Source organism: Acipenser ruthenus, chromosome 16, assembly GCF_902713425.1.
Source record: "Acipenser ruthenus chromosome 16, fAciRut3.2 maternal haplotype, whole genome shotgun sequence".
NCBI classification, from domain to species: domain Eukaryota; kingdom Metazoa; phylum Chordata; class Actinopteri; order Acipenseriformes; family Acipenseridae; genus Acipenser; species Acipenser ruthenus.
The window spans coordinates 12,778,624-12,798,867 of NC_081204.1; the positions used below are offsets into that span (position 1 = coordinate 12,778,624).

The 20,244-nt window shown below is 37.9% G+C and overlaps 1 protein-coding gene across 1 annotated transcript in view; it reads left to right on the top strand.

Annotated features, from left to right (window-relative positions):
• LOC117413756 (monoglyceride lipase-like) overlaps positions 1-20,244 on the top strand; it is a 39,824-nt gene that overhangs the window by 11,331 nt on the left and 8,249 nt on the right. Inside the window, exons 4-6 of the mRNA XM_058988845.1 lie at positions 13,367-13,503; positions 15,207-15,317; positions 17,809-17,898. Of these exons, the coding sequence (XP_058844828.1) occupies positions 13,367-13,503; positions 15,207-15,317; positions 17,809-17,898 (338 nt within the window). The remainder of the gene's footprint in view (positions 1-13,366; positions 13,504-15,206; positions 15,318-17,808; positions 17,899-20,244) is intronic.

Here is a 20,244-nt window from a genome sequence, read left to right on the forward strand (position 1 = left end):
TCGTCTTGTTCTAAAACAGCTGTATGAGGGAGTTGAAGGAATTTATAAAACAAAATATATTTCCCTAACAGTATAATTCATTGGAAAACCTCTGTTTTGCTGATATAAGTTCTGCAGTTCAAGGTTGTATTCCCAACTGCAGATTTCCTTTGCATTGAATGCTAGTTTGATACGCACAGGTGTGCAGTATTCCAGAGCTTGGGGCACGTCCATTTCAAAGAAGTTACAAGAGACTTCTTTTTAACTGGTAACGTCAAGTTGGGTCTTAAGGATCCAAATAATTCTGCTTCAACAACATGACTAGGTACCCAATTCCATACCCTCACTACTGTGTCTCCACTGAAATGTACAGCAACAGCCCCCTCGTATTAATACCAATAAAATATGTATATAAGGGTTCTGTTGCTAGTTATATTAGTGTCTTCTTGCTCACTCTTTGCTGTCCTTTCTTACAAAGACTGCAATAGAAAGCACTGAACCACAGAACACAAACCATAACTAGTAACCACTCGTTGGTGCTGAACATAGCCGTACTAAAATAAACTTCAATTCAATGACGTACATTTCAACTAGAGGTCTCTTTTCAGTGTCTTCAAATGCTGGAATGGTTTGAGACTCACTATATATACTATTTCAGAGTTGCAATAAGTATCCCAACATTGTTTCAAGTATAGAACATTCAGTGTGTGAAACTTAATGAGATCGGACGTTGAGACACCACAAATAAGTCTAGTTGCGTCTAGTAGGTGGGCAAGGGACTTGTAATAACTATAATGAGTGCCTCATAATACTCCGAGAGCTGCTGTTAACTCACTGTAACCCACCCACCCTTTTCTGCTCTATATAAAGGCTTGTCTACTGAGAACTCAGATCAAGTAACCCACATTTTAAAATAACTCCTATGTCTTTGATGCTTGCTACATCAAAAACCTGAAGAGGTATCCCCTGCCTGACCACAAGCAGAAGCAAAACCAAGTGAAAACTAGCAGTCAAGTTTTTAAGGCCACAGGCTCATTACTGTACACAGCTGGGCTCTGGGGCACTTACACTGTATACACATTCATTCATAGTGGATCACGTCTAAACAAATGCAGTTCTTACCATTTAAAGGTAAAAGCTGAGCTGCCCTCATTGTCAAGCAGAAGCAGATGGTTTATCCATTTGCTTAACATTTCCCTGTAATCTGGCTCATCTGTTTAAGCTTGCAGGGTGAGCATTGAACTTTGCAAAGATATTCCTGACCAATTTAAAAGAAAAAATACTAGTACTGTAATGAATTTATATTTAATTTATTCAACAACAAAACTGTAAACTACTTTGTGAACCATTGATAACAAAACAGATTCTCTATGGTTGGTAGCTGTTAGTAAGCAGTACTAGTGTCACCTATTGCCTGAAACGTAATTCTACTCATGCAATTGGACTGCAGCCCTGGGTGATATTACACAATTGAGTTAGATGCAATATATGTGCTATGGCTCAGTTCAAACGTATCTCGTACGTTCCAAACCCCACAGATTTCTTGTTAATTTTACGCATATAAAGAGAGTTGTTGCATGCAAAAAAGAGGCAAAAAATACAGGGGTCTGTTTTAATGATATAAACATTAGCAGATTTAAACTTCCTATAAAATAGTAAAGTCACTAACATGGACTTCTTCCCGGACTGTATTATATATGTTAGGCCGTGATATGTTAACAAGGTAGTCAATAAATCACCCATTGGGACTAACTATGCTAGAGTTAAAGGCTGTAGTTGTCTACCACTGGTTAGATCATGACCCAATTTTGAAAGTTCTAGGACATATTTTAGAACTGATTCCTGAGTTAAACACCCTGTGATTATCATTCGTAATCATAAACCTGCATCTGTTTCGTCTCATCCGCTCATCAAGTGCTTTAATCCCCGAATATCATATCGTACTTTTCAAATGTGAACCAGAGCATGTCATGTTATCTTCCAAGATGAATTGAGACACTTCAGGGATAAACGCCTTATTACAAAGAATCAACACAATCTGTTGGTCTCACTCCTGACTACTTTACAAAGACAGGCTGTGCTATTGCTGCGTGATTGAAAACAGCTGACCATCTTATGTTCTTATCAGGCCAGCCACCAGCCGTCCAAAAAACGAAATTATCGTTTAGTATTCTGGTTTAATATTCTAAGTAGCCTGTTACCATGACTCCATGTAGTTTACTGTGACGCAAAAAGTATACAGATTGAAAGCAGTAGTAGCAGACCAGCAAAACTCATTTCAGGACTCCAATACAGAATAAATGAAACGACCTTGCTTCACAATAGGCTGACTTGCTCACAGAAGTAATACTTGGAGCTGGACAAGCATTTATGGATGGAATGACCATCTCTCATTCTTACATTTTCTTATGTTCTTAAAACAGACAAGTGTTTGAAGTTATGAATACATTTGTCTAAAAGTTCTAATGTGGGGTTATGAGAATCACAGCTTCTTGCCAAAGATATTTATCTGACTGGTGGAGTTCTGTCAGTACTGTATTATCCTAAGCGCCTGGGGTCTGCTCTCAAAGACAGCAGGCAGGATACTAAAGTGATTTAAGAAAGGAAATTAAGATAGACTCACAGTGAATCCCTCATACGTAGGGCAATGCAACCTTTCATTTAAATTAGTTTTCTAAATGATGCATTTAAATAAACTAAATAGACTCATAAGAACAGGGAGTTACATTTTCTTTTTTTTAGCACAGCTGTCATCTTCATTGTGGACCGGATGTAATTAGCTTCTGTTAGACTCCCGCCAGTCAGATAGTGTGGGCAGCATCTTCAATACAGTGCTATGTGGTGAGATCTCTTGTTTGTTGGTGGCCTAGCCTTCAATTAATTGCAAAGAAAATGATGTTCTCTGAGATTTTGTTCTGGCAATGTTCTCATTTAAAAAGAACACAATGGTTATCCACATAATTACATTTTTTTTGTATTACCTATTTTAAAACCTCTGTTCCTTTTATATTGATTATTTTTAAAACTTTAAAATGTACTTGACATTTCACTGTTGTATCATATTTTTTAAACAGTACACCGTCTCCTTGCTTTGAGTTCACTAATGTGTTTAAATTAAGCTTTGCCTTGGCTCTCCTGGCTGCACATGGTTGTGCCCGGCCTAGTCTACAGGGAAACTATAAACATTTTTTCAGTAAATCAGGGCAGAAGAAAGCGTCCCGGTGCTGTTGAATAAGGACATCAGCTAAGTCTGTATCTAGAACGCGTTGCTATAGACGCATTCACAGGTCTTGTCTTGAATTGCGTTAACTGGCTCGCTGAGTCTTATATTAACCCAGAGTGGTTCGCTCAATACAACAATTAGCCAGTGTAATACTAATGCTTTATTAAACTGCAAAATCCACATGCAATACGAAAAAGACATTAATGAGCATAATTACTTATTTCGGTGACAACCGAATGTGCAGTCTTCATCCCACTGGTCTAACAAAGGATCTGCAAACAAGCCTTTTAATACCTAACCTGTGGTGACATCATTCTTCAACCATTCTTTCTGTTGCAGCTATTTTCCTGTATAGGTTGGCACCCTTTTGGTTTTTCTAAGATACATACTCACAATTCATGCATTTGACACACACACACCCTGCTAGCAAGATATATCGCTACAAGACATTACAACAGAACACATGACAACCTCCATGTATCCTACCCAAATAAGGAATGCGTCCTTATCAGTAATTTTCATTTAAAAGCTCAGGCTTTGTGCTTTCCATTGATATCAGGCATGCCTTTATGTGTACTTTCTAGCACCCCCTCATTCAGTGCTCCAGTGCTGTGATGCGCAGCAAATTGATAGGTTTGTTCAAGTGCCTGTAACTCAAAAACGGAGCTAGGAACACAGTCATGAAAGAAGAAGCTTGGGGCTTTCCAACGATATCTCACGTGCCTGGATGACATGTTCCTAGAATAAACTACAGCATCCACGATACAGCGGTGCCTTCACTTGCTAGGAGACAGCTGTGCGCATTGGGCGTCTTATCCATTTTGCATAGCATAAACAACACATTACACCAAATGATGGCTAGAAGTAAAGGAAAAGCAAAATAAAGTGTCCATATGCACATTTCCATTCATTCATTTACTCCACTTGTTAGTTTTATGGCTTTATTGCTGGGGTCCGGTTGGACCAGGAAAGTCAGTTTTACAACGTGTCCTTATGCGGGTTAAGGAAATACACAGACCAAGCACGGCAACATAGAATAGAAAAACACATTACAAAAGCAACATCTTATCAACAACATTGCTCCAGAACTCCAGCTGCGGCTTATCTTGGCAGAGTTTCGATTGATCAAATCTACCTCTAAGCCTAGAAGGGATTTTTTTTTTTTCTCAAATATACCGCCATAGGATAAGCATTGTTAATGATTTTACACATTTTAATAAGTCGTTTTTAAGGGAGGTCATCTTTAAGTTTATGGATTTTATCATTTGTGTTACTATGCGGTTACACTGCTTAGTTACAGGGTAGTAACACAGCATGTGCATGTACAGTATGATTCAGTGTTACTCAATGCCTTTGAGCTTTTTGAATTATAGTCGTGGGATAGAATAGCTGTCTTTAGTCACAGCCCAGTCTGCCATGTGCAACTCTTCCATGACAATGAAAAAATAATATTTATTTCTGTGGTTATGTATGCATGTTTCAGCAGTCAGCAACCATGAGATTGTGGCTGCTTCCTGCTTGGAGAATTGGAGAGGTTTACAATTACAGTCGCTTGTTGTGTTTGAGCTTCTCTGGTGGTTCCGGTTTTATTGTTTTTATCAGAACTGGACCAGTTTGGTTCATCTTTCTAGGGTAGCCTGTTCATGTTTTCCTATGCTGTGGTGAGCTCTGAAAATTAGGAAATGACAGGAGCATTTTCAAACTAGCAGCAATTCTTGAACAATTTGGTGAAATAGAAAGTTAAATCGACAAACGTGCCTTCTTCAGTGTGAAGTATTTTAGTAATAAAAACAGACTTAAAAAAAAAATTCTTTACATAAATGATAGCTTTACGAATAGGACTGAATGGCTTTAAATTATATATTTTAGTTGCCGTGTCCAGTTTAAATGTGCTGACAAATAAATATTTATCCATTATCTAAATATTTAAACTAAACTCAGAGCATCGGGCACTTAAATTCATTCATTAGGTTCTCCATTTGGTTCGTTGTTAGTTGACAAGTTTATTTAGGCATTCTTAGGTTGTGTTTCTTCTGAGGCTGATTTCAAATTGAATCCAGATGGATGTGCAGCTTGCTCGGGGGTGTGCGCTTTCTTCTGTGGTTAAATAACAGCTTGTTTCCCCTTATGTAAGTCTCTAACAATTCATTGGTATTTCATGTTTTTTTTTTTTCTTTTCTGCTTTCTTTCATTGGTAACACTTTCAAATAATGGCTGCAAATTCATAATGAATTCTGAGAGGAATAACACCTGAATATCTTCAGCACTTCATCTGAGTTCTAAAGTAATTCATTTTGAATTAATTCATGTGGATTTGATTGCCCGTATTCATTCCATGTTCCTTTGTAACAAATGATGTTGATCACATGTATAAAGCATGCAATCATGCATGAGTTAACACTACTCACAATCCTCTGGTGGGTGAGTAATGCATGCCTTATACATGTGATCAACATAAGTCCCCAATGAGGGCAGAATTCTGACCCCAGTGGTTGAAACAGGTCATGTATTATCCATGTTCTTTGCATTTTTATAAACCATAGCATGCATGTATTCTCTAACATTGCTCCAGATACTGGGAGATAATAGTAAGATGTTGGTCTTTGCAGCATATGGTTGGTGGTTTGCATTCAGCCCTTGTGTTGGCATTCCATTCAATAATAATTTATTACAAGGTGACAGCCTGTACCGTCCGTAGTTGGTTCAGAAGTTCAGAATTTAAATCGGTGAGTAGCTGTAAAATACCATGATCCTACAATTGGCAAGGATAGTGAATGTGAATTATGGAGGGTTTTCAGGAGAAGAAAGAGTCCAGCTCTCTAATGGGTGGGAGAATTAGGGGTTAGTGGACCCTCCAATGGTAGAAGTCGTGAATCAGGGGAAAGTGTCAAGTTTCTTTTCAAACGGAAAATGTTGACCTTTTGATAAACTTACTTCTGTGCAGGCTGCTACATGAAGTTGATTCTACTGCTTTCTGTTGCTACCTAAACACAATAAATAAAAGTGGAATACATTGGTTCAGGATGAACGAAGCAATTACACTGCAGCTTAACAATACTGTCATTCTATCTCTACTTTTAGTTAGATTATTACGAGTACATAGAAAACTAAAAATGCAGCTGGAGTCTAATCGGACTGCTGCTCTGGGCATTTAGTAACACCTTCATTCCCATTCCATAACTTAATATAACAAGGAATTGTAACCTTCTTGGGAAAAATAACATTTCATTTTGCTTAAGTGTTGTCAATTCCGCACAATCATGTTACACTTTTACCTAACCGTTTATCCAATTGTGATGAAACTTGGTTACAACATTTAGAAATACTAAAAGAAACGTAATAAATGAAATGACAAACGTTTCAACTGCAAATCTTTTTCAATGCCTTTGATTGATTGCGACCATGATTGTGAGTATCTGTGGATACATGATGTAACCTGCTTGTCTCTTCTTAGGTCATTATTACATGCACAGCTGTGGCCAAAAGTTTAGCATCACCTAGAATTTTAGGATTGAGGCATCATTTAAAAAAAAAAAAAATCTACGTGAACATAATGTTTATCTTTTATTTAATCATGTAATCGTCATGTAAACAAAAAGTTTACCGGAAGCCATAATAATAATACAGTATTTCATGTTAGATTTCGAAATGTCACATTTTTAACGTAAAGGTTTCATTCGACTTTATGAAGCAAAATGAGTTCATTCTATAGGATGATGCAGAACTTTTGGCCATTGCTGTACATAGGATGGATGTAGGCCACAGTGGTCTTTTTCATTATACTGATAACTCTCATTTTGTATAGCTGATTTCTACATTAGTAAATCATTTTTCTGAAGTATGCTCTTAAGATTAACATGATCTTTGCCATACATTGTGAGCTTTGTCTGCGGTACTAAAGTCATTTGTCTAGATGTCATGAAAATGCTTGCTTGCTGTTTTACTTAAAGCTGATGCTAACCACTGTAAAGGACAGACTCACCAGAGAGGTCTTACATATCTATTTCCATCTCAATCAAAATGTACTGTATGCTAAATTTAAGGCTCTAAGTTGTTTTAAATGATTATAAGTAACATAGATATTTATTTTGTAATATTGAGATATAACATACAGCAGCATTCAATGTACAGCTATGGCCAAAAGTTTTGCATCACCCTATAGAATGAACTAATTTTGCTTCGTAAAGTCAAATGAAACCTGCTGAATAATGTTATGTTAACATATTCAATTGCATACCGCTTTCTAGTTTTCTATATACTTAACGAAAAACTGACAAATAAAAAAAAATGTATTCAAAATCTAACATAAAATACTGTGCTACTATTATGGCTTCCGGTAGACTCTTCCGATATCATTTTGTAGTTTCTTTGATGCATGATGATAAATAAAATATCTAAATTATGTTCATATAGTGTTTTTTTTTTATTCTGTTGCAATCCTATAATTCTTAGTGATGCAAAACTCTTGGCTATAGCTGTACAGCACATAATAAAAAGGCACAGTGAAAAATCTAAATATGTTTGAATTGTTTAAAAATAAATATGCAATTACAGGCACAATATCCTACAACCAGCTCTAAGCCTCTGGTTAAACTGGTCATTATTCCTGACTTGCGCTAGACTGTGGCCTGATTTTCCACATACTGTGGTGTTGGCAGTTATCTCACAGTGTAAAATATGGACTTCCTTGTCTGCAGTAGAGAATTCCTGCGCCTCGGGGTAGGACACTAGAACTAAATGCAAAGTTTTGATCACGGTTCTAAACCATTACCTTCGTTTCCCTGGTCAGCTCTTAATACATGCTGTTCAACCTGCAGGAAATACAATTACAGGGAGCTTTGGGAAAGTAAGATGTGATTAACTCGGGTATATCTTTTAAATTGTTTAAACCAGTAGCCTATAGATAGATGGATAGATAGATGTATTTGAATTCAGTCAGGGTTGGTAAGGAATTGAAAGTTGGGGACCTGTATGAACAGAGTTCTGTTGGTCTTGGATGAGATTTTAGTGAATAGGTGTCCTTTGGCACTTTTCACAAAGTGCCAACTCATGGGTGATTTTAGAGTCTGTTTTTTATGAATAAAATCAAGTTTGATACTCCTTAAACTGTAGTAGAATGTTGTTGAGCTCCATGAAAGTTTCATATCAAAATGACATTTTATTTATAAGCAGACTTATAAGACACCATCTTTTAATTATATTTGTCAGCATTTTTACTGCACTGTGAAGGCAATAAGGAGCTATTGTTCATAAATAAGTTGAGAAGCGTATATCAAACCTTTTGAAATACCCTTAGAAATGTTTCCCATAGTTAAAGATAGCAAAGTGTAATACATCCTAGGGGAAGCATGGTCAATCATAGGTAGGCATTATAAAGAACAGGGTATGGTAAAGCATATTAATCATGGTGGTCTATGGCAAATGCATAGTATAACTACGGGAAAGACCTGGAGAAGCTGGAAAAACACTGTGCTGATTTCCCATGGTAAACTTTTATAAGGGTAAAAGAATGTGAAAACGATATAAGAACAGCAGGACCTGTGCCTGACGCATTTACATTAGCTATGTCACTAGAATGCGTGATCACACTGTGACCAGCACAGTCTTAAACCAGTTTCATACTTGCAGTTTCATCTTATGATTATACAACAAATATTTTAAAATGTGTGTGTATTTGGTAAACTATTCCCTATTTGTCTTATCTTGCATGGACATGTGTTTTAAATATGCTGTCCATTAAATACCCTTTGCAAAGGTTTTTTGGTTGGGTTTTGATCCAAGAATGACATGTGTGGCGTGAGATTAGACTCAACAGCCTTGTGACGTTCTTGAGAAAAGCAAGCGTGCAGCAGACTCAAACTGAATAGCAAAGTAAAGAATATGATACATACAGCTATGGTCAAATGTTTTGCATCACCTACAATTTTAGGAATGTAATTTAGGTATTTTGTTAGATTTCAAAATGTCATATTTTTCAATTTGTCAGTTTTTCATTAAGTATATGGAAAACTACAAAGCGGTATGTAATTCATTATGTTAACATAACATTATTCTGCAGGTTTCATATGACTTAATGACACAGCATTTTTTAACAATTGGACCTCATTTCAATCCTTGCGTATGAAGATTGAAAATGCATGAAAAGTAGTTTTGCCAGTTTTATTGCAGCTGCGTTTGACACAATCAAGATGTTAGACAGCACGGTAGAATTCTCATTTTTGATTTTTAAACTCAAATTCCTTAAAACCTAGCCAAAAACACATAATTCCACGCTGCAAAGATTATTTGTACTCATAATTCAAAGAAATATAACTGAACAGTTCAAAACGTGACAGTACGTCCGGATTTGAAGCAAGGGGATGAATACCAGCATCTCTATCAGTGCATCAGTGTCTGTTTAGGTTATTTTTGTGTAGGGCTCATATAGCTGTGCTCACTGACTGGCCAAACAAAAAAATAGCTCAGTTTAACCCTTTGTTGTATTGCTTCCAGTATTCTGGTCAATCGATTAAGTGGTCCATATGCTGTTGATGGTAAGATATGCTTGAATAATTTTAATGCTAATCATCAAATAATAAGTTTATCTTTTTTAAAAACACTGGATCTGTTTAATATTTGTTCAATTTGGGCAAAACAACTGAAAAACAGAAATTACTTTTGTTGTTTAATCGGTTTTTCCAGGATACTGCATAACAAGGGGGGCAAAGTCAAACCAAATTAGTGTACATTCCTTTGCAATTGCTTGGTATGCAAACCAAACAATAGTACAGGGCTTAAAGGGTCATCTGCGATATGCATAAGTCATGCATGCACAAAAAAGAGAGGCCATAAAAATGACAATACCCCTTCAGCCTAATGGATTGAGCAATGGGGTACAGAGGGATAACTCTTCTTTTGAACACACTCCTCAAATCATTAGGGGCTGAAGCGGTATTGTCATCTTCAAAAACAAAAACGTCCTGTCTGTCCAACTGTTGAGACAGCATGACAGACAGACAGGGATATAGTGAATATATCTTAAATGTGAAGGACTCACCGAATTCAGCCCAGGAATGTATCTGAACAAGACCTGGAATTAGATCAAACATGAACCGATTTTGACCTTTATTACAAGAACACACAAACATTAAAGGGGATGTTATCAAAGCTGTTTACTGCAGTCTGTAATTTACTTGTTTATTTAACAGAACTAGCGCCAAACAACTGGGTAGTTTAATTGCAGGTTATTTTTCATTGTGTACAGTAACATGGAATGAATAGCTCTGAGAATAGACACTTTATTATGGGAGACTTTAACATTTCCACATTCACATCAGACTTAAAGAGCAACTTGGTGTAGCCAGAAAATGTACTTTGACATTATATTATTATTTCTGAGAGCTCTATTAAGAACATGCACTTTGACATTAGACCTCATTCTGAGAGCTCAATTAAGAACATGTACTTTGACATTAGACCTCATTCTGAGAGCTCTATTAAGAACATCCACTTTGACATCAGACCTCATTCTGAGAGCTCTATTAAGAACATGCACTTTGACATTAGACCTCATTCTGAGAGCTCTATTAAGAACATGTACTTTGACATTAGACCTCATTCTGAGAGCTTTATTAAGAACATGCACTTTGACATTAGACCATATTCTGAGAGCTCTATTAAGAACATGCATTTTTACATTATACCTCATTCTGAGCTATATTAAGAACATGCACTTTGACATTAGACCTCATTCAGAGAGCTCAATTAAGAACATGTACTTTGACATTAGACCTCATTCTGAGAGCTCTATTGAGAACATGTACTTTGACATTAGACCTCATTCTGAGAGCTTTATTAAGAACATGCACTTTGACATTAGACCTCATTCTGAGAGCTCTATTAAGAACATGTACTTTGACATTAGACCTCATTCTGAGAGCTCTATTAAGAACATGCACTTTGACATTAGACCTCATTCTGAGAGCTCTATTAAGAACATGCACTTTGACATTAGACCTCATTCTGAGAGCTCTATTAAGCCCAGGGGGGATTTAAACACCTGAGATTTAAAAAGCCCCCTAGGATATGATAACTGGAACAAAAAATGATATAAAATGAGTCTGAACAGCAAGAATCCATTATTTAATACAACTCTGATACTCATATTAAATGTACCTGTAAGAAAACAACACACACCTATACCAATATAGATATCTCCCACTTCAAAGCGTGTACTTGAAACCTGTCATTTTAACAGGTCGGAGGCTGGGTGCAGAGTGACCATGCACTCCCCCAGCTATCCACTGCACCAGGCAGCAAGGCTGATTAGCACAAGAACCTCACGCGCAGGGCTCAGAATCAATAACACAAGAGCATCACACAACACTGCACTTACTCTAGTCATACGATAATGGCCATCTGTCCTGCCCTAATCAACTACCACACCTACAGCAATGATAATAGGTCTCTGCACAACACAATTTACGTGATTGAATGTCCTGCACGCACATTAACTCATTCAATAACCCATGCCCCTCACCCAGGATGAGGGTTCTGTAGCTTTACCAGATTGGATTCCAACCACTGACTTTAAATTGCTTTTGAATGCAGGTCTTAAAATGTAGTTGCCAATGTTAACAGTTTCAAACTGCAGTATTATAGCAGTAGCCAATGGTAATCTCGTCCCCTTTTTTTATTGTAGTGTAGTACCGCTTTTTAAACTGTTGTTCCCACAGGATGTATTTGTCTGCACATCTGGGCAGCACTGAGTCTCTGAGGAGTCTAGCTAGCATTCTCTAGCCTGTGGAATCTCACTCTTCATCCCAAGATCATGCTAAATAAACACTGCACTATGTGTTTAATATATAAATCCATATGTCAAATGCTTTAATAGGAACCCGACCAAAAATAATCATTTCCATACATTGTTTCAACAAGCTGTTATTTCCCTTCTGACCTGAATTTATTTATTTTTTTTCTTGTATGTGAATACAGTAACCCTTCATTTTCAAAGCATGCAGTCATGCACGATAGGAACAAAACCTGAACGCCAGCAGTTCTTTGATGACCAATCTATGCGGTCAGGCTGTGTTGTTCTAGGCAGGCAACTATTTTGTCAGTATTGACTCCTCTCTGGAATCCCATGCCCTCAATGGCACTGCTAGCATTTCAAATCAAAGATCTGCCTGTATGTGTGTTTATTTAGCAGATGCCTTTATCCAAGGCGACTTACAGAGACTAGGGTGTGTGAACTATGCATCAGCTGCAGAGTCACTTACAATTACGTCTCACCCGAAAGACGGAGCACAAGGAGGTTAAGTGACTTGCTCAGGGTCACACAATGAGTCAGTGGCTGAGGTGGGATTTGAACCGGGGACCTCCTGGTTACAAGCACTTTTTTTAACCACTGGACCACATAGCCTCCTCATGTATGTCCCGCTTTCCCATACTGCTTATCCAATTATGATGAAACTTGAAAGTGACATTCCTTTGCAAAAGTTATTCTAGAAATTGTATAATAATAAAGAACCATGACTGTCCGCTCTTATGTGACACATATATGTAGATAATCTGGTTAGTAGGACGTTAGGATAGTGTCTGAAGATGTGTGCATGCCATGTGTATGTGTACTTAGATCCATGCAGTGGATGTAGATCTTGGTTATCTACAGCTATGACCAAACATTTTCTATCCCCCTATAGAATTAACTAATTTTGCTTCATAGTCACATGAAACCTGCTAAATAATGTTACGTTAACATATTGAATTACGTAACCTGTTTGTAGTTTTCCATATACTTAACGAAAAACTGGCACAAATTGAAAAATGTGACATCTCCAAATCAAACATGAAATACTACTATTATGGCTTCAGGTAGACTTCTGCAATATCGTTTTGTACTTTCTTTGATTGCATGATGTTAAATAAAAGATCTAAATGATGTTTTTTTAATTGTGTCTCAATCCTTAAAGTCTAGGTAATGCAATGCTTTTGTCCACAGCTGTGCTTTTTCCTGTTACTGATAACTCTAATTCTGCAATTCCAGCCATGGTGGGGGACGCATGTCACTGAAATGCTTCTTGTTATTACTGTTTTGTTATCTTACATCAAGGGTGTGTCCCAGGCATTGCACACTGCTGCTGTGTGAAAGAGTTATCCTTTTAAACTGTTTCTTGTGTTCTGCAGTGGGTCACGGGCAGAGCCAGGGAGACCGGATGGTGATCTCTGACTTCCACATCTTCATCAGGGACACCTTACAGCACATCGACATCATGAAGAAGAGCCACCCAGGCCTGCCTGTGTTCTTAGTGGGACATTCCATGGTACACTCCCTTTTACTGTCATTATTAAAATGCTTTTGCTAACTGGCATCCAGGCAGTTCAGAAAGAAGAAAGAGAGAGACTGAGGAAGCATGGGATTTGTTACATATAAAGCTCCTACACTGATATATTTTTTAATGTCTGTGCGTCAAAGTTACCAGACCAGTTCAGATATGCAAAAGACCCCTAAATTCAAATGGATTTCTAGCGGATATGCCAAGGATAAAGGACACCCCCTAGAACAATGAAACATGGCCAGTAGCAACAGCAGCTCATTCTAAAAGAATTGAATGCATTTGCTGTATAGGCATGTTATAACAGCAAGCTCTGTGATGCAAGATGCCAGCCATACAGGCCTTTCCCACTGTCCACTGTTGCTGCCGGCCAGGTTTGATTGCTCTACAGCGCAGTGTACTGTCTGGTTTATTTGTGTTTTAATTGGAACATTTGGGGAGCAGCTTTAACATTAAAGTAGCAGCAGCAGTAGTTAAAGCAAAGTACAAAACATGATTATGGTTCTTAATGTAGAGAGATGGCTGGATGCAGAGATACTGTACAGCGGAGAGTCACATTGGTAATCACATAAAAGGCCACTCTGCTTTATAAATTGGCAGCATTACATGAACGCATTTCTATGGGTGAATCAATTACCAAATGGCCGTCCGCATCAGCCCTGTTATTACAGTCTGTACTTGGTTTACCTGTAATTATTCCTGGCTGTGGATGCACTCAGCGACGGGGATACAGGGAGCAAACTTCTGCTTCTTACATTGTACATAACAGAGGTTTACACTACAGTATGTTATTCAGGCAGGGCAAATATGAGAACTTCTATAAACGATTTCTGATTCTCTGTTAATCAGACATATTAATAGCATGAAAAGGCAAATCTACACACCTCATGTGCCTCACGTTGTTAGTCATGTGTATTACATAATGAGTGAAGCGTATCTCATTCTCAGCCTTTGCTGATCGGTAAGGAAGAGCCTTGCAGTGTCTGTTAAAGAGGATCAGGTCTCAGTGAAGTGGATTATAGTCAGTGCAGGGAGGATGCTGCTCACACAGCAGTCACCTCGAGCATGGCTGTGCCAAAAAGCCAGAAGACCCATTTGGGCACTGCAATGCCTACGTTTAAACAAAGGTGCTGACCAATATAAGGTAATGTCTATACTGAAAGGAATTGTCTCTTGTCAGTTCACAAAAACTTGTTGGAAATGATTCATCAAACCTTGTTTCTTTGTGGTCCCGAGTTGTAGAGACAAGCTAGGTCACACACTTGGTGATTGTTCTCCAGGTGACTGTGTGAAATGACCATGAAAGTGTATATTATCAGAAAGCATGGCTTGCAAACATTTTGTTTCAAAATGAAAATTCATGTTTGCTGAAACAGACTTTTTTTCAAAACTACACATTTGAGAGTGAATGGATATGCACGACTTTGGAGATTCATGGATTTATTTTGTTAGCAACAATCATTAAAGTGTTGAAGGGATGGCAACAATCTCACCCTCCAAGGAAGTGCAACACTATTTGAAACCATGGCTTGCAAACAGAGATTTGTTTTAGTGTAGTACTAGATCTAGGAGCTGGTATTTTCAACATGGGTTTGGATAACAGCCTTATTAAGAATGAAAAACTATGTTCAAAGCTACATGCACTGCTATAAATAAAATAAGATCTAATTCTGGTACCTTGTCCATTACAGGGAGGAGCCATCTCCATCCTGACAGCATGTGAGAGACCGAGTGAGTTTGCTGGCCTGGTGTTGATCGCGCCGATGATCACCATGAATCCAGAATCAGCGACCCCTTTTAAGGTAACTACAAAGCACTGTTGCGAAAGCCAGTAAACAGCCTTGCATCTACAGTTTACTAGGTCAGATTTTAAACTACCTTAAACTGGTGCTAGCAGAACTATTCCAGTAAATCTTACCTAATATATGTGGTCGTCATTTTGTAGGTCTGGATTTTTGTATATGGGAAATACAAGTTCTGGTAAATGTAATGGTCATTTATTTGAAGCTGTTATTGAAGAACACATATTAAATGTTCCTTGAAGAATGCTACACTTCCTGTCAACTTTGTGAGGTCACATGAATGAACTACAGTAAGCTGACACTAAAAACACGTCAGTCGTAGGAAAAGCAGGGATTGGTACTCAAAGGCGGGTCAATGCATCTAGCTTCTGGGAGTTTGAGTTCTTTTAAAGAAAATAAAAGCCAAGCTTTGAAAAGGTTTCAGTTTTTTCTGTTTTAATGTGATCATGAGAGTGGTTTTCTTTGTAATGCTGTGTAAGTGTTGTGTGTGGTGCCTCCATGTATGTAACCTACTGTCTTTAGCTTCAGTTACAGTGCCTTGCGAAAGTATTCGGCCCCCTTGAACTTTGCGACCTTTTGCCACATTTCAGGCTTCAAACATAAAGATATGAAACTGTAATTTTTTGTGAAGAATCAACAACAAGTGGGACACAATCATGAAGTGGAACGAAATTTATTGGATATTTCAAACTTTTTTAACAAATAAAAAACCGAAAAATTGGGCGTGCAAAATTATTCAGCCCCTTTACTTTCAGTGCAGCAAACTCTCTCCAGAAGTTCAGTGAGGATCTCTGAATGATCCAATGTTGACCTAAATGACTAATGATGATAAATAGAATCCACCTGTGTGTAATCAAGTCTCCGTATAAATGCACCTGCACTGTGATAGTCTCAGAGGTCCGTTTAAAGCGCAGAGAGCATCATGAAGAACAAGGAACACACCAGGCAGGTCCGAGATACTGTTGTGGAGAAGTTTAAAGCCGGATTTGGATACAAAAAGATTTCCCAAGCTTTAAACATCCCAAGGAGCACTGTGCAAGCGATAATATTGAAATGGAAGGAGTATCAGACCACTGCAAATCTACCAAGACCTGGCCGTCCCTCTAAACTTTCAGCTCATACAAGGAGAAGACTGATCAGAGATGCAGCCAAGAGGCCCATGATCACTCTGGATGAACTGCAGAGATCTACATCTGAGGTGGGAGACTCTGTCCATAGGACAACAATCAGTCGTATACTGCACAAATCTGGCCTCTATGGAAGAGTGGCAAGAAGAAAGCCATTTCTTAAAGATATCCATAAAAAGTGTCGTTTACAGTTTGCCACAAGCCACCTGGGAGACACACCAAACATGTGGAAGAAGGTGCTCTGGTCAGATGAAACCAAAATCGAACTTCTTGGCAACAATGCAAAACGTTATGTTTGGCGTAAAAGCAACACAGCTCATCACCCTGAACACACCATCCCCACTGTCAAACATGGTGGTGGCAGCATCATGGTTTGGGCCTGCTTTTCTTCAGCAGGGACAGGGAAGATGGTTAAAATTGATGGGAAGATGGATGGAGCCAAATACAGGACCATTCTGGAAGAAAACCTGATGGAGTCTGCAAAAGACCTGAGACTGGGACGGAGATTTGTCTTCCAACAAGACAATGATCCAAAACATAAAGCAAAATCTACAATGGAATGGTTCACAAATAAACATATCCAGGTGTTAGAATGACCAAGTCAAAGTCCAGACCTGAATCCAATCGAGAATCTGTGGAAAGAACTGAAAACTGCTGTTCACAAATGCTCTCCATCCAACCTCACTGAGCTCGAGCTGTTTTGCAAGGAGGAATGGGCAAAAATTTCAGTCTCTCGATGTGCAAAACTGATAGAGACATACCCCAAGCGACTTACAGCTGTAATCGCAGCAAAAGGTGGCGCTACAAAGTATTAACTTAAGGGGGCTGAATAATTTTGCACGCCCAATTTTTCAGTTTTTTATTTGTTAAAAAAGTTTGAAATATCCAATAAATTTCGTTCCACTTCATGATTGTGTCCCACTTGTTGTTGATTCTTCACAAAAAATTACAGTTTCATATCTTTATGTTTGAAGCCTGAAATGTGGCAAAAGGTCGCAAAGTTCAAGGGGGCCGAATACTTTCGCAAGGCACTGTATATGTGTGTCATTAGAGCTGTCCGTTATCTTGAATTTCACACTTGTGTTCATCATAAAAGAAATGGAGAAATGGTTTCTTCTCTACGGCTGATAACTAACATGCTTTCCTTCCTCTTATAACCCCCACGTTGTCAGTCAAGCACTTAAGCTCATTCTAGAAAGTGATGGCTTTCTTATGTCTTTTTACTGCTTACATCTCATGTGTGCGCCATTCTAATATACTAAGCTATTGGGTGCTATATGGTATCTATAACATTGCTCCTGCATGATTTTGAAATGCCTTTGTGGATTTGTATAACAAGTTTTTCATGGGTCTTATCTTTTTAGGTGTTCCTTGCCAAGTTTCTGAATCATTTGCTACCAAGCCTGAGCTTGGGGAACATAGACTCCAAATGGATCTCGCGAGATGAGAAAGAGGTAACTTCTGCTTTTATCTGTTTTATTGCAGAAGATGCTGGTAGTTATTGATAAGATTCAGTGGCCTCAAAAATAAGGCTTTGTATTACTCTGCAGGTAACATGAGATAAGAGTGTGATGTAACTGTATAGCCAGCTTTATGATAAGAGGAGATATTCTAGACTTGACATTGTTTGTTTCTAGATAATTAATCCACAACCAAACACCCACAAGGTACACAACAGAAGTGGAAAGAAACAGAGCAATACATGCTTTTATGTTTTACAATAAGTAATTATCAGTTATTAGTTATATAAAAAGTGTATTGTCTAAATGTATGGCTTTTCTTTAGTACAACTTCATTCCTAGATACTGTATCAGAGTTTGCATGTATTATCTAAATACAGTCAACAGATTAGAAAAATCAATATACTGGATTGTTAGTGCCATTAAAGTGGGTTTCCATTTTCATACCAAGGGGCTGAATTGGCAATAGCACATCAGTTTTAACACTTTCAAAGTTATGAACTTTCACTTGCCAGTCAGAGAGCCCCATTATGGGGACAAGGCCTCCTTGTTCTTGACTGCTTCTTCATTTAAAACCCAACAGAGAACACCCTTGTTGGTACTATGGCTCAGGCCTATCGTCAGTCAATGAGCAATGCCCTCCAGCCAAGGTTATATTTATAGCTTGAAATATATGTTTGATATAGTCTGAACCTCCTTATGCAATGTTCATTTACATTTAAAAGCATATACTGGTAAATGTTTAATAAAAACCCTCACATACAGTATTCAAATACAGTGGTGTATATGTCATTACACTGGATATGATGACAGTTATTGAACAAAAATCAATGTAAAATATTCACAGTAAAAGTGCATTACATGTTTGGTACATACAGTATTAATGTTTTAAACCTTGTAAACCTCTAAGTACAGTGTTTACAAAAACATAAAAATGGCCTTTAATTCCACTAAAATGTCAGTTTACTGACATTCAAATCCAAATGTTGATTTGCAGATTGTCTAATCTCGCATTTTTCTCCAGGCTTATTAACAGAATTATAACCCCTAATTAAAACAGTATGTTGCACATGTGCAAAAAAATAAAGAATTCAAAAACGGTACTGGATTCCAAGTCCTGACCGGACATGATCACCCCTCGAACAGGCAGCATACAGGATGATAAGACAAACCAAGCAGCCAGGTGAAGACACACTTCAGCTTACTGTGTGTTTCATTTGCATTGTAGGAAGTGAACAAAAAAAACCATTTATTGGCGTAGCCCTTTACAGAACTGATCATGCCTGTTATTACAATGAATGCATTTAAATAAGCTTAGACTAACCAAACAGGAGCACCAGACAGACTTACAGGCCTTGCTAATTCAGTAAGGACAGATGGAAGGGTGTAGTGGACTGTACCATTTAGAATGGTAATGACAGGTGGAAGGGCTTAGCGGAATGTACCATTTAGAATGGTAATGACAGGTGGAAGGGCGTAGTGGACTGTACCATTTAGAATGGTAATGACAGGTGGACAGAAATAGAGCTGGAACAGTATGCTTTCAGACTACAGCGGTCAACAGTCAGGCAGATGTTTATGTTTCAGCAACTTCAATGGCATCGAGGGAGATGGTAATACAGGGTGGTTCGTAAGTCATTTTATCAGTTCATGGACAAACTAGAAAAGCTGTCAGATACCAACAGAGAACAGGAACGGGTGCCAGATTGTGTGATAAAAATAATTGCAACAGAATAAAACTAGCAAGTAACAACTTATCCAAGGGTTACATAAAAGTCATGTACTGTCTTTATTGTGCACCAGCAAGAGCTCTCCCACGCATGAGCCAGACATGTCGACATGTCTCCCACAGCCTGACAGTTCATTGCAAATTGGAATGTTCTGAAGAAACAGATTACAGCAGTTCGGTTTATTAGTATTGTTATGCAACTTTTGAATGTGCATGTGAGGAAAATGTATGGAACTATTTTTTACCTTTTAATAATTACCTTGGAAAGTTATGGGTGCAGTACAGTGGTGTATATGTGTAATTTTAAAATATCCAGGTTAATATATTCAGATAAATACTGTATAACTGTCCCAGTTCTGCGCTTTGGAAATCTGGTCAGGCTATTCCCATGGGTTTACTATGCATGCCACAATTTATCATGGTTTGACTTGTTTTGTTAATATGCTTTTCCATACCTCTTTGAGCTTTACAATGCTTTATTACATTTTGCTATGCTTTTACTACAGGGTAAGAACAATAAGTTTGCATCTCAGTGTTATTTATTATACCTTTTAATAGCCAGTCTGTTTCTTTCTCCATGTATGTCTTTCATTTCTCTTTTCTGGATGGCT